The sequence below is a fragment of the Liolophura sinensis genome, chromosome 1 (assembly GCF_032854445.1).
Source record: "Liolophura sinensis isolate JHLJ2023 chromosome 1, CUHK_Ljap_v2, whole genome shotgun sequence".
NCBI lineage: Eukaryota > Metazoa > Mollusca > Polyplacophora > Chitonida > Chitonidae > Liolophura > Liolophura sinensis.
The window spans coordinates 7,599,875-7,616,432 of record NC_088295.1 but is presented as its reverse complement, the minus strand read 5'-3'; the positions used below and the strand labels follow the sequence as shown (position 1 = coordinate 7,616,432).

General features: G+C 40.9%; 1 protein-coding gene across 1 annotated transcript in view; it reads right to left on the bottom strand.

Annotated features, from left to right (window-relative positions):
• Positions 1-5,257, bottom strand: part of LOC135481972 (synaptotagmin-15-like) — an 82,416-nt gene extending 77,159 nt beyond the window's left edge. The window contains exon 1 of the mRNA XM_064761767.1: positions 4,960-5,257. Within this exon, the coding sequence (XP_064617837.1) occupies positions 4,960-5,020 (61 nt within the window). The 5' untranslated portion in view covers positions 5,021-5,257. The remainder of the gene's footprint in view (positions 1-4,959) is intronic.
• Positions 5,258-16,558: the final 11,301 nt, after the last annotated feature.

Here is a 16,558-nt window from a genome sequence, read left to right as displayed (position 1 = left end):
GACGCAGGTAGGCCTGCTTTGGCTTAGTCTCATCACTTGTCTCCTCCCGCGGAACTATTTAATCAACATTCATCAATAAAATTGTTTCAGGTCTGGGTTAGAATCATGTTGTACATACTCTGGATAAAGAGAATCATTTTCTTACTTCATTCCCTGCCTCATCACGATGATCCCAGTGACCTCGGCGTTGTTCAAGATTTCTGTTAAAAATTTGATACTAGTGGCAGTGATGTAAAGCGAAAGGAAGAGAGTGGCTCATGCGCTGTAAGGAGTATGTCCCTTGACCAGATTCGTTTGCAAGGTGGGGGTGGGGTTGGGGGGTGGGTTTGGTTTGGTGGGAGGGGGTTGGGGGGTATGGGTGGTTGGGGGGTTGGGGTGGGTTGGGTTGGGGGAGGGGGGGTGAAATTCCCTGCCCTGCTACGACTGTATTCAACGGACGCGTGATTCAAACGTTGTTTTATCCTGTGCTGTATCAGCTGTGACTGACAGTGGCGTGATTCAGAGTAGACGTTGTATTTTTCTGTAACGGCATGTTCGACTGGCACATGCTTCAGCCGCTGTTAGGCGTACTCGATGGCTGTGTAATTCAGCCACTGTTATTTCCTGTGCTGTTACGCCTGTGTTCTGCGTGATTCAACCGCCGCTGTCTGCTGCGCTGTTATCTCATGCGCTGTTACGGCCATAGCCGACGAAGGCGTACTTTAATTTCTCATCTGTAGGTTTTACTCGATTGGTACATTTGTTTAGCCGCTCTTATGGATGTATCCGACACCTGTGCGATTCAGCACTGTTATCTCCTGTTCTACTACGACCATATTCTGCGTGAATCAAACACTGTTGTCTGCTGCTGTTATCTTGTGCGCTGTTACGCCTGTAGCCGACGCCGGCGTAATTCCGTATTTTTCTGATCTGTTACGGCTGTATTTGATGGGTACGCCATTTAGCCACTGTTATATGTTGCGTAACATGTCATTTATCACTGTTATCGACTGAGCTGTTACCTTGTACTGGAGGGTGCGTGATTCAACCGCTGTTATCGCCTTCATTGTAATGGCTGTAAGTCACAGATGCGTGATTCAGACGCTGTGTTACGACTTATTTGATTGCCACGCGATTCAGCCGCTGTTACCTCCTTTGCTGAAACGACTGTAAGCCACGGTCGTGTGATTCACTTTCTGTTATTACGGCTGTATGACACAGTTGTGTGAATCAGCGACAGTTATTTTCTTTGCCGTTACAACTGTATGCGACGGTTGCGTGATTCAGCCACTGTTGTTTTCTATGCTGTCACAACTGTATAAGACGGGTGCGTTATTCAGCGACTTTCTTGTGTCTGCAGTGCAATGACTTCGGAGTCGACATACATTGCGTCATTTAGCTAGTATAGAGGATGTGAAGAGACAGGAAGGTCTGTATTCTGTGGCAGGACTTACATACAGCATAATGACAACATGCATATTCCCCACTTCTGTCTCTCCCCGAAAAAATGAAATCTCAGGTTAACTGCGGCTGATAACGAAAGGGAAATTGATTTTTATGACAATTATCTTTTTATTACAGTTAACAGCTTGGAGCTTGTCCTTCTACGCTGGCATTACGTTCATAAAATTCTAACGACTGCAAAGCCAGTATTACAAGACTTGAAATTCATAGAAAACACATATTTGTCGCCAGTATTTCTGCCCTGACTGAGATGAAGAAATAACCTGCGGGCATGAAAAGATTAGTGATAGGGATGGAATTAAAACAGCTTCGCGGCAGAGCGTATGTGTAATTAATTCATTGGCTTTAGTTGTGTATGTATACAAAAACTGTGTCTGTTATAGGGGTTATATATGCCAATAACGTCGAACAAACAAAAGAATTATATTGTGCTTCTATTATTTCCATAAATAGTTATAATATATCATATTCACCATCACTCTTTTCCTTCCTTTTGTGGAATTTCCCCCTACAAGCAACTGTATCATAAGGAGACCAGTAGCTTTGGGGTGAGTTCGGAGAGGGGGGTGGAGGGGGTGATTGCTGGTCTCAATTAGTACTATTTACCTGACGTAGTGCTGAGTCAGTCGATAAATATATTTATACTTGTATTTTATGTGTTCATTGATGAAAACTGACAAGTCTGGAAGGTCAATCCGATAAGGACTATGTAAACACCGGATCGTCTGGTTGATATTGTCCGCAGATGCAGCCCTTCTACTGGAATCTCATACAGCTCCTGTACAGCAGACAGACACAGCTACTGTATACAGGCGCTACATATAGACGGCTGGGCGTGTGCGAAAGGGACATCACGTGAAATGCTGTAATAATGAGCTGTCAAGCGCTGATATGAAGCCTCTCCTCACAACTAAAGCCATCCTTGGTCGACAACACCATTCATCTTTATTGTATTTGTTTATTTATTCCTTTGGGGATTAACGTCGTACTCAAGAACATTTAACTTACACGGTGGTATTCAGTTTTACATCCTAATATGGCTTGGTAATGTTGCCTTAGCAAGCGCAATAAATCTGAAAGCGATTTTACATCAATGGGAGGGCATTCATAACGCATTCATAACGTTCCGTTGAACAGATACAGAGTACCAGTATTTAGTACCCGAATTTATTTTCATTACCCGTATCACATTACTTAAGGGTCGTATAATGGGGTAACTGACTACATGGATGAACAGGCTTAATGTGTTTTCTTGTTGATCATCCTAGGCTGGTAAGGTACATTATGATTTACTGCAGCAGTGGGTTAGACCGTTACATAGGCGGCGCCATCCTGAACAGCACGCAATAAAAAGTACTCGGATAATGCGGAGTTAAAACGCCATCGGACTCTTCCACAGCAGCATAAAAACAAGTATTGATGTTAATCGTTTGGTTTTTTATGCATTTAGATTTTAAGCAATAATTATCGAGATGTGTATTCAGTCTATTACCATTTTTTACATTTAGCTTTTCAGGCAGAAAGTACTAAGTTGTGCATTCAATCTATATCCATTTCTTACATTTAGCTTTTCAGGCAGAAGGTGCTGAGTTGTGCATTCAATCTATTGCCATTTCTTAGATTTAGTTTTTCAGGCAGAAGGTGCTGAGTTGTGCATTTAATCTATTGCCATTTCTTACATTTAGCTTTTCAGGCAGATAGTACTGAGTTGTGCATTCAATCTATTGCCATTTCTTACATTTAGCTTTTTAGGCAGAAAGTAGTGAGTTGTGCATTCAGTCTATTGTCATTTCTGACATTTAGCTTTTTAGGCAGAAAGCACTGAGTTGCGCATTCAATCTATTGCCATTTCTTACATTTAGCTTTTCAGGCAGAAAGCACTGAGTTGTGCATTCAATCTATTGCCATTTCTTACATTTAGCTTTTTAGGCAGAAAGTACTGAGTTGCGCATTCAATCTATTGCCATTTCTTACATTTAGCTATTCAGGCAGAAGGTGCTGAGATGAACCTTTATCCAGGACGTAACTGGAAACCCAAAGAGATTATCAAAGCCTGTATCAAAACTGTTGGCAGCAGAAACTTTTCTAGGGTCTTGGGAAAACAGAGTCCTGAAAAAAAAAAACGCGGCGCATATACAGATGCTATATTTGTTTATTTATTTGATTAGTGTTTTATGCCGTACTCAAGAATATTTCACTTATACGACGGCGGCCAGCATTATGGTGGGAGAAAACCGGGCAGAGCAAGGCGGAAACCCACAACCTTCCGCAGGTTGCTGGCAGACCTTCCCGCTTACGGCTGAAGAGGAAGACAGCACGAGCTGGACTTGAACTCACAGCGACCGCACAGATGCTATATGCCGGCTGTTCCGTTATGTGACATTGATTCTAGACGAGCGCGCTCCATTGGGTTTTGTACGCTGTGTTAGATAGAGACTCTGAGAGGGAGGAATATTATACAGAGTGACAATCTATAGACAGCGGTGTAGGGAAAACCAGTTGAATTTAACTGAAGATGGGTGGGGCAGGAGTGACAGGCCTGAGCCCAGGGGCAGACCCTGGCTAATGGGTTTAAATTGAACTGTGGCCGTAAACAATCATGTGGGATGTTCCAGTGATCTGGATCTTGCCGTAGGTGAATGGCGAGAATCCTATGTCGTTAAGGAAAGACGGTTTCACTGTGTAGTGGTATTAGTTCTTGTCAGAGAGACGACCCTGGAGAGAGCTTGCGTCGAAGTATAGACACATTCGCTAATGCGCGGCTTGAATTGAAAGCACTTACGCATGTGTCCAATTTAACGGCAAGTCGGTGGATTAGGTAACGTTCTTTAGAAAGGAATTCCCCACAAGAGACCATGCGCAAACATAAATCTTATGCTTGAGAACTTTTATTTCATTAGGATAAGATGTCCAGAGAGACCACCTGGAACGTGCCTTACATACAGCCCAACGAAAAAGCCAGGGCCAGGGCATTCGGGTAAAATAAACCAGTATATCTACACACTGGCTTATCTCTTGGTTAAATTGAACTCTTCAAATGAACTATACATTTTCATTCTTCCTGGCAGATACTTAGTGAACACTTCGAGCCCCATCTTCATTTAGCGATAAACAGAAAAAATAGAAAAGCTGTATAACAACAGTTAGACAATCTCACAAATCCCTGTGTTATCTCTCATGAAGCCTGTCTGTTGCCCTTTCTAGGCTTACACACTGTAATACGACTAAGTAGAGTGAAAACAGAAGAAAGAGAAAATTAATCTCGTCTGATTTATGTTTTATCTTTGACACATCACGATGCCTAGCGTTTGCGATTAAACAGATATGTCGCGCTATGTGTAATACGAACGTTTAAATCAATGCCATTAGTTACACGTGTAGTTACATATGCACGTGATATGAAGAGCAAGAATAGGCTAATCTTGCTCATAGCAAAGTTTTGTTTACATTTCCATGTCTTTTGTGGTTTTGAAGACAACTGTGATTACATCTGAGATTATTAAAAAGGGCACCTACCCGAAATTTGTTGGTATTGCCGGACAACTGAGGCAGTGGTCATCGCTGAAGTACCTTCCATGGCGTTTAAGACGGTACACACGATCTTCTCGACCAGCAGTTTAGAGTTCTCGGATACGATCAAATTGCTCGATATTCTGGCAACTATGACCCGTTCAGCCGCTCCAAATGATCTCGGTGGATTGGTATCGTGAGAGTTCGTCAGTCCCTCCGGCAGATCGTTGTGTATGTACTACTCAGACATACGTCTATCACGTTTGGCGATTCACAGGCAGACCTCGAGTACAATCGTCCACAATCCTGTCGTTCCCGCAAGCGTTTGCGCTCCAATGAACTGTTGGCAGCGCTACAGTCTTGAAAACCGGAGCGATAGGACTGAGGACGGGTGAGTAGAGGATGGAATCAATCAGCGCGGGAACAGGGATTGGCTGTTAGGTATCCGCCCATCGCATAGACACCCTGTTACATCAGCAGGTCAGTCTCTGGGGCCGGTAGTCTACACGGGTACACATGTAAATATGTGCCCGCAGTATCATGCTGTTTATCTGGGACCTCGGTCATCCCAGTTCTACCCACTCCTGTCATCCACTGAACAGAGTAGTTAGATGATGATTTACTCCTGGGTCTGTCAGCAACCTGTGGATGGTCGTGGGTTTCCCCCGGGCTCTGCCTGGTTTCCTCCCCCTATAATGCTGGCCGCCGTCGTATAAGTGAAATATTTTTGAGTACGGCGTAAAACACCAATCAAATAAATAAATAAATTTACTCCTGCCATCCACAGAACAGAGTTACTGTAGGCTGAGTTAATAGTACAGTTACACATTAAAGGTGTGTAGCTATGCATGTACTCATTAAAGGTGTGTAGCTATCCATATACTCATTAAAGGTGTGTAGCTATGCATGTACTGATTAAAGGTGTGTAGCTATCCATGTACTGATTAAAGGTGTGTAGCTATCCATGTACTGATTAAAGGTGTGTAGCTATCCATATACTCATTAAAGGTGTGTAGCTATACATGCACTCATTAAAGGTGTGTAGCTATCCATGTACTGATTAAAGGTGTGTAGCTATCCATGGACTCATTAAAGGTGTGTAGCTATGCATGTACTCATTAAAGGTGTGTAGCTATCCATGTACTGATTAAAGGTGTGTAGCTATCCATGTACTGATTAAAGGTGTGTAGCTATCCATATACTCATTAAAGGTGTGTAGCTATACATGCACTCATTAAAGGTGTGTAGCTATCCATGTACTGATTAAAGGTGTGTAGCTATCCATGTACTGATTAAAGGTGTGTAGCTATCCATGGACTCATTAAAGGTGTGTAGCTATCCATGGACTCATTAAAGGTGTGTAGCTATCCATGTACTCATTAAAGGTGTGTAGCTATCCATATACTCATTAAAGGTGTGTAGCTATCCATATACTCATTAAAGGTGTGTAGCTATCCATGTACTAATTAAAGGTGTGTAGCTATCCATATACTCATTAAAGGTGTGTAGCTATCCATATACTCATTAAAGGTGTGTAGCTATACATGCACTCATTAAAGGTGTGTAGTTATCCATGTACTGATTAAAGGTGTGTAGCTATCCATGTACTGATTAAAGGTGTGTAGCTATCCATGGACTCATTAAAGGTGTGTAGCTATCCATGGACTCATTAAAGGTGTGTAGCTATCCATGGACTCATTAAAGGTGTGTAGCCAGTCTCTCATTCAGATTCAACCACTACTATAACAGATGAACTTCGTAGCTTGTCAATAGAATACAACATTCCCATCTACATGTATTCTGGGTAGGCTTTCTCTCCGACAGGATTTCACATCAAGCATGACTGTGTAGTCTTTCCTCCAGCCAAGATTCCAAATTTTGTTTTACACTGTGTAGATTCTCCCATATCTTGATTCGGTACATTTAACATTCACTCCAATACCTGTAGTGGCCTGTACTTCAGCCAGATTTCTGTTATCACCTTAAACTTTCCAGCCTTGTCCTTCACTAAAATTAATCATACCCCTTTATACTTTTTTCTCACCTAAGAATCAACATTAACTATACTATGTAGCCTTTCCCAGGACCACGGTTCAGTATTTCCTCTCATGTATCCTTTCTATCCGCCAGAATTGCTGTAACATAAAATGTGCGGCTTCATATCTCACCCAACTGACCGTGAAGTTTCCCGGTGGATCTATGTACATCGGCTCTAAAATGGTTTATGGCAGTGTACTTTTGAATTGATTTATTTCATGACAGAATACAGCATGTTATGTAATACAACATTATGTAATTACTTTGGTGAATGCTGGCTCATGCGGGAGGGGAGCGGGGGGGGGAGAAAGCTGATGGGCTTATAATGTCTCAATCGGAATATAAATATACATGACTTGGGAATAGAGGCTGCGAAAACCGATTCAGGAGAGGCTAAAATATAACAACACGAACGATAGGAATCAACAGCTACAGTAGGAAGAGAAGATGCACCACTGAAAGGCCTTAATAAACTGAGACCTTCACCATATTATACAAAGTATAATTCATGAGTGCAGGAAAGAACCCTACATACACATAACGTGCTCGATATCTGTTGAATGCAAGCGCGCAGAAAAACCCATTTTTAGTTATCAGCATATAAGCATATTTTATCAACATATTTTCATTGCTATCATTGTTTTCTGTTCCGGTTATTGTCCCGGTTATACTAAATGTACCACGTAACCATATGTTATTTTTAGAAGTAACGCGGATCTTGAATAGTCAAGCCAGGACCTGGTATGGTAAGGCGGAGAATCGATACCAGTGCAAGAAAGTGTGTACCTCTAGAAGAGAAACTGACTATAGCTGTGAGTGACAGATGCTGATGCACATTCTGTTTTACTCTTCTTTTGCTAATATATGGCAAGCATGCGACTTATAAAGCTCCAAGCGTACACTGAAGAAAAGGTCATAAAATCGGAAAATGGTAGACTGCTCTAGACGCACTGAAATATCTTCTTTCTGTATCGGACACTGTAGAGTGGAGAAAATCACGGCACCAGAAATGTAACTTTCTGAACAATGAATGAACACGCAGTTATGCACCAATCAGTTAAATAAATGTATAACAAATGTTTAGCCTTTTACAACGGCTAAGCATAACATGCTAACGTTAATGATAGCTAGAGGACAATGATTCACGTATGATTTCTCTGTAGTTGACAAACGTTAGGTAATACCATATCTTAACAAGGATCCATTCTAATTCATGATAACACTTATTTAATGCATATATCTTATTTCACACATGAAGCATGTTGCCAAAAAAAAAGATAGCAAACTCGAACTCTTTCCGGAAATGCATCCTGCTCTCCATAGTGACTCCGTAAGTTCACTGTGCCACGAAGGATGCCTGAAATATTATGACCGAAAAACGAATTTTAAACTTGTAAAAATACGATGAAGCTGATCACATTATAAAGTTCATTTTTTTACATGTGAACCAGAATGAAACTTTGACAGCACGTTGAAATACACACATGAAAGATTCAGTAAAGATATTTTCTGGTTAACGTTGATCTTTATAGTGTAAATTAAAAGCACATTGCCTCGTTTGAACGAAAAAAAAATGGCGTTTTTGATCGAGAGTGCATTTTGGCGGGTTATTACTAAGCAGCCATCTCTTTTATGGCCCCATAACTTTTATGGGTGATTCGACCAAGTGCTATATTTTCGATTAGGAAATTTACAGAACTGTGCTGGGATTTTGAAATCTGCTCTTTCTTATTGTACCTCTCTCGGGCCTGTTTTCCGCCTCACCGTACTAGGTCGTTTGTCATGGATGATATTTTGTGCTTTGACCGGAAATATTTGATGTGGAAGGAAATTCAGCCTTGGACGAAATTTCGGGTCTTGATGTAAAATTTTTGAATTGATCTGACGGGAAATTTGAATTAGTTTTTGCGTCTTGTTAAAAAATGTATTTGGACCAGATTCTGAATTAAAACATGTGTATTGGGGACAAAATTTTCAGCTTTTTATTGAAATGTGTCTATTTTACTGGTAAATGTAAATGTGTCGTTCAAATATTACTTTTACAAATGTCTTATTTTGAATTTTTTGGCTTTGTATATTTCTTCTCAAAATGATGGTTTTCACAGTATACTCTAGCTAGTTTCTAGCACATGTAATGTTTCCTAGCTACACCGCATAGGACGTGTATCGATGGACAGACAGCACTCGCAGGTCTGGCAGTGACTGAGTTCTGAACTCACCCATACGTATATGGCTGTAGAACTGTAATCAGTGTTTGGTGGACTTTTGCTGTGATGACGAATACGTTCTACGACAGAAATATGAACTGTGTCTTGACGCAAAGTACTGAGTCTCATCCTATGACATGTCCGACCAAATGTTCTTCGCGCACGTCATGCTCCAATCCTGTGAGATAGATATTCTGCTTGGCTGACTTGTGGTGCTGATATGAGAATCTTCTGTACTTTCAAATAAAGTTTCGGATTCCTTGCATTCTACAAAGAAATTAGATGGCCCAAACATTACAACTGAAACACAGTACTGAAAACAGCTTTTACCCGGAGAACTTTGATGGACTTCCGTGTTTAGGCTGTAATCCACAAAATGGAAACTAAGCACGCCACAGTAGTTTTTCCTGTTTCAGAGTCCACTGTAGACATTAGGAATACCCTGTTTGTGTGCGCACTCTAGACATTAGGCATAATTTGTTCCTATGTGCACTTTAGGAATAAGGAATAACTTGTATATGAGTGAACTCCATACATTAAGGAATACCCTGTTTGTGTGTGCACCCTAGGCATTAGGAATAACCTGTTTGTGTGTGCACTCTAGGTATTAGGAATAACCTGTTTGTGTGTGCACCCTAGGCATTAGGAATACCCTGTTTGTGTGTGCAGTCTAGGTATTAGGAATAACCTGTTTGTGTGTGCACCCTAGGCATTAGGAATAACCTGTTTGTGTGTGCACCCTAGGCATTAGGAATAACCTGTTTGTGTGCACACCCTAGGCATTAGGAATACCCTGTTTGTGTGTGCACCCTAGGCATTAGGAATAACCTGTTTGTGTGTGCACCCTAGGCATTAGGAATAACCTGTTTGTGTGCGCACTCTAGACATTAGGCATAATTTGTTCCTATGTGCACTTTAGGAATAAGGAATAACTTGTATATGAGTGAACTCCATACATTAAGGAATACCCTGTTTGTGTGTGCACCCTAGGCATTAGGAATAACCTGTTTGTGTGTGCACTCTAGGTATTAGGAATACCCTGTTTGTGTGTGCACCCTAGGCATTAGGAATACCCTGTTTGTGTGTGCACCCTAGGCATTAGGAATAACCTGTTTGTGTGTGCACTCTAGGCATTAGGAATAACCTGTTTGTGTGTGCACTCTAGGCATTAGGAATAACCTGTTTGTGTGTGCAGTCTAGGCATTAGGAATAACCTGTTTGTGTGTGCAGTCTAGGCATTAGGAATAACCTGTTTGTGTGTGCACCCTTGGCATTAGGAATAACCTGTTTGTGTGTGCAATCTAGGCATTAGGAATAACCTGTTTGTGTGTGCACTCTAGGCATTAGGAATAACCTGTTTGTGTGTGCAGTCTAGGCATTAGGAATAACCTGTTTGTGTGTGCACCCTAGGCATTAGGAATACCCTGTTTGTGTGTGCACCCTAGGCATTAGGAATAACCTGTTTGTGTGTGCACTCTAGGCATTAGGAATAACCTGTTTGTGTGTGCACTCTAGGCATTAGGAATAACCTGTTTGTGTGTGCACCCTTGGCATTAGGAATAACCTGTTTGTGTGTGCACTCTAGGCATTAGGAATAACTTGTTTGTGTGTGCACTCTAGGCATTAGGAATACCCTGTTTGTGTGTGCACCCTAGGCATTAGGAATAACCTGTTTGTGTGTGCACCCTAGGCATTAGGAATAACCTGTTTGTGTGTGCACTCTAGGCATTAGGAATAACCTGTTTGTGTGTGCAGTCTAGGCATTAGGAATAACCTGTTTGTGTGTGCACTCTAGGCATTAGGAATAACCTGTTTGTGTGTGCACTCTAGGCATTAGGAATAACCTGTTTGTGTGTGCAGTCTAGGCATTAGGAATAACCTGTTTGTGTGTTCACTCTAGGCATTAGGAATAACCTGTTTGTGTGTGCAGTCTAGGCATTAGGAATAACCTGTTTGTGTGTTCACTCTAGGCATTAGGAATAACCTGTTTGTGTGTGCAGTCTAGGTATTAGGAATACCCTGTTTGTGTGTGCACCCTTGGCATTAGAAATACCCTGTTTGTGTGTGCACCCTTGGCATTAGGAATACCCTGTTTGTGTGTGCACTCTAGGCATTAGGAATAACCTGTTTGTGTGTTCACTCTAGGCATTAGGAATAACCTGTTTGTGTGTGCACTCTAGGCATTAGGAATAACCTGTTTGTGTGTGCACTCTAGGCATTAGGAATAACCTGTTTGTGTGTGCACTCTAGGCATTAGGAATAACCTGTTTGTGTGTGCAGTCTAGGCATTAGGAATACCCTGTTTGTGTGTGCACCCTTGGCATTAGGAATAACCTGTTTGTGTGTGCACCCTAGGCATTAGGAATAACCTGTTTGTGTGTGCACTCTAGGCATTAGGAATAACCTGTTTGTGTGTGCACTCTAGGCATTAGGAATAACCTGTTTGTGTGTGCAGTCTAGGTATTAAGAATAACCTGTTTGTGTGTGCAGTCTAGGCATTAGGAATAACCTGTTTGTGTGTGCAGTCTAGGCATTAGGAATAACCTGTTTGTGTGTGCACTCTAGGCATTAGGAATAACCTGTTTGTGTGTGCAGTCTAGGCATTAGGAATAACCTGTTTGTGTGTGCAGTCTAGGTATAAGGAATAACCTGTTTGTGTGTGCAGTCTAGGCATTAGAAATAACCTGTTTCTGTGTGCAATCTAGGCATTAAGAATAACCTGTTTGTATGTGCACACTAGGCATCAAAAATAACTTGTTTGTGTGTGCACTTTAGGCTTTAGGAAGGATTTGATGTACGCTGAATCTAGTTTCAAGGTAGGCATACAGTTTGATCCAAGATGCAACACAATATCCCTTTTGTTTTCAAAAAGTTTTTTTAACATATCAATAGGCTACCTCGGTAGGATAATGTACAGCCATGCTGTAACAAATAAATCTAAATTGTCAGTTGTGAGGAGTTAACCCATCCGTTTTTAAGCCATTAAACGTTGTTAAACGTGTTCATTAAGGCTGTTACCCGCCATGCCAACAACTTTAAAGGGTTTATAATACTGAGTTAACACAATCTTAAGTAATGTGAATTTGTATCTCCATGTTTTGTTTTAAGTTAGTGATTTTGGTGATGTGTTTCCCTGTAGAAACACAGATGGTACAGGTTATTTTTTTTGTTTTTATTTCTTGTTCATTTTTAGTGAAAGTGAATATGAAACAATCTGACACAAAGAAAAACTTTTAATTTCCTTCGTATGGCGACCTGGGTATTCGGGACAAACATCAACTATGGGAAAAAGCACGCATACAATTTAGCTCATTTCATTTGAAGACGAACCAATAGTATGGGGCGAAATGCAACTGTATTAGACTTTAACTCACCAAGTCTGAGGATCTTTGGCTATACAGAAAGGGTACTCGTGGTGGTCTACTCAGCGCTAAGGTTGGCGTATATCTATGTTAAGACAACTATACCAAGCTTTGGCTTCACCATACAAGAATACTGGGAACTGGATAAATACCAGGAGCATTTTAATTAGTCTGTGAATACTTCATAGAGAATCAGTCAAGAATTAAAAACGATCTATTTCAATGATACACTTTGTATGGCTCCTCTTTACAACTTACCCAGCAACACCGCTGCTAGTTACAACTTACCCATCAACATCGCTGGTAGTTACAACTTACCCAGCAACACCGCTGCTAGTTACAACTTACCCATCAACATCGCTGGTAGTTACAACTTACCCAGCAACACTGCTGTTAGTTACAACTTACCCAGCAACACTGCTGTTAGTTACAACTTACCCAGCAACACTGCTGCCAGTTACAACTTACCCAGCAACACTGCTGTTAGTTACAACTTACCCAGCAACACTGCTGCCAGTTACAATGTACTCAGCAACACCGCTGATAGTTACAATGTACCAAGCCACACCTCTGAGAGTTACAACTTACCCAGCAACACCGCTGCTAGTTACAATGTACCCAGCAACACGGCTGCTAGTTACAATGTAACCAACAACACCGCTATTGGTTAAGGTGCACCTTCGGCTGTTAGCATTTCCAGCAAGTTGGCATCTGAATAACATTCCTCAGTGGGATCCCCTTTTACAAATATATTTGCTAAATAATTTCTGTATTTACATTTATCTTTTAGGAATTTCAAAGTACTGTCTAAACAGTTGCGAGCTAGCACAGGCAGGGTAAGTAATCCGTACAACACAATATATTTGCTAATTAGCAACTTCAGTGTATTGTCTAACTAGATGCTAGCTGTCACCGTCTTGATCTTGTTTTTTCTCACACACAATATATTTGCTAATTAGAAATTTCAAGGTATCACGTTCATAGATGCTAATTATCAATGCCAGAGTAATGTTATCCTTACAACACAAATATTTTCGCTAATTAGCAATTTCAAACTATTGTCCTCATAAGCGCTAAATTTGGCTGAAACATTAATTCAGTCCAGCTGACTAAAAGTAGACACCATTGTGATATCACTGAAATAATATTTATAACCACGTCGACCCCAATCAACTAAACAAGCCAATTTTATATGCCAAAGTCTGCAAATATACCAAAAAATACCCAACAGAAAATTCGTAATGTTTTAATGAAGTGTAGAAAAGTGCCGCAATCAAAACTTTCAAACCATTTTGTCAATAAACTTTGATGGCTAAAAACACATTCAAAAGTTTTTTGACCCAGGGCTGATTCGTCTTTGCTCTCATTGCAGCATATACGTATATATGTATCATCATTTCATAATCTTCATTTGATCAAGCTGGCGATGTCTGACATCATCTACCTTAATTCACGGAGCCATATTAACCCAAAAAAGCTTTAAACTTTCCTTTAGAAACGTGCATGATTCACGGCCGTATCAGGTTGAACTTTGCAAAGGTCACAGGTATCTTTATAGTTATTGACAACTGGCAGGCGTTCGAACAACGTGCGAAAACAATAGTTTCGCTGTAAGGAGTGTGATTTCCGCAGCCTATCACCTGACCACTTTCACAAGTTTTAACGGTTGGATTACAGTGGAAAGATAGTTAACCGATGCTCCGGAAAGATAGTTAACCGATTTACACGTCCGCTGTTTTTCAAGAAAACGGTGAATTCCAAATGTTAGGTGGGACATACGTTTTTGTTTTCAGTGAAATTTTCCTCGCGGATCTAAGCTGGTCTAATATAACTCATATGTATTGGTCCTAGATCTTAGTTACAGCAATACTATGCGAACGAAACTGACCAGCTGTCGAGCAGCTTACGCTGGTGTAGTGTACGAACACATAAACCCCTGAGTCAGATGTCTTTTGTAAGGAGTACTCATGTATTATCACTAATAATTCCAAACATGACTTGTTAAACGCGTTACTACAGCTGTAGACTTTGAAAAATCCCAACTTCAGCTTCCATGCTCGAATGCAAACTCCTCAAGCTCCGGGCAACCCTACTAACTACAAAACCTTTGACCTTTAATTTTCATTGGCAATGACATACAACCATGGTTAATTGAAAAACTTAGTAATAAAACTTACTGAGCATCTCTCAGTAATACTTTGGGAGGAGGCGGGGGTGCTTCTGACGAATGGGCGATACCTCCACTCTCGCCTGTAATTAGCTGGAATAGTCATTCGGTTTGCTTTTGTATGACGCCACCATCTCTCCACCCTGCCAACTACGAGCCTGATTCCATCTTACACCATCTTGCAATCTTACACCATCTTGCCATCTTACACCATCTTGCCATCTTACACCATCTTGCCATCTTACACCATCTTGCCATCTTACACCATCTTGCAATCTTACACCATCTTGCAATCTTACACCATCTTGCCACCTTACACCATCATGCAATCTTACACCATCTTGCCATCTTACACCGTCTTGCCATCTTACACCATCTTGCCATCTTACACCATCTTGCTACCAAAATGTAACGTAACGTCTTACTACTGTATTTGGTCAATCTATTCTTTTCCAAATCACCCAGGATTTGTTTCCTGTTAATTTCAATTCAGTTCATTCCGATCAGTTTTCAGGCATATTTGTTATGTAATAAACTGAATTTTAAATTGTGTAACATTTCTGAATAAACATACTTATTGCTCTAATTCCTCAATCTTTTAACATATCAAAGGCCACTTTCAGTGTAGTTTATGCACATTTTTAATTTGATTTTGGAGACAACTTTGGTTGGATTAGCCTGTTTCAGGGCTTCACATAGAATTTTATGTGAAGTATAATTTTATAATTCAGCACAGAATAATGCCTTCGGGACATCCTTAAATAAAAAGCTTGCAAACAAGCGACATAGTTAAAGCATGCCCAATGCCTTTTAAACGAATAGTTTTTATAGCCTGTTGCGAGTTGTGCTGAACTGAAAGGATTCATTGGCAGTCACCTCTTTTCATGAAAAAGAATGACATTTTTCGATCGTATGCCATAGCGGTCAGTGAGTCTGACTCCATCATAGTGTGTTAACAACATTATTATGGACGTACATCATAGACACTGACCTCGAGGCCATGAACTGTGCATACAGATGTATGGTTGAGTGCAGCCATTATTGACATTTTCAGTGGCCACACTGATTAGGTGACTAAAACATACTGAGATGGCGGCCGCAGTAGAGTAAATTTGTATTATTACCATTGGACTATTTTTAGTTCGGTCAACCGCATGGAGGAAACAGGTTAGGGCAATTCTACACTTGAAGCTGCTGCCCAATGGTAGAGTGAGGTCAGTTCAACGAAGAACTAGTTTTTCAAGTGAACAATCGAAAAGGGGCTCATTGAGTAACAAAAGAGCAAACCTAGTCTTTACAACTTCCCAGGTCAAGTAAATGACGAAGCAATAAATGTCTTAATTCATATATGACTTTCTTGTACGTATTTTCTGCATTCTACAATTTATACTCAACTGACTGATAACTTTCAAGGTCAAACGTGATGCAGTGGCGTAGGAATTGTGGGTAAGGGTGGGGGTGGTGGAGTGGAGGTGCGTCTGGTGTTCGGGCTATCCCTGCACCCTTGCCTGTAATTAGCCGAGATAGTCGACCATTCCGCTTGCGTTTGTACGACAAAACCACCTGTGCTTGAAAAGGACTGTTATGTCAACCATACTGCACAGGTGACAACTTTGATTGTTAGCTTCTGCATAACAGCGTTAAATAGCGGAATATATTGTGCTCTCCAGAAATGCTCACAGAGCGTCTTTGATAGTTAATTTCCATATAGCCCTATCATGGCAGCGCTAAATTGCGCATGCGTGGGGTTTAACGACATTCTTAACAATTTTTCACTCATACGAAAGAATCCTTAGAGTGCATGTAATGTGCCTCCTTGTGGTAGGACGGAT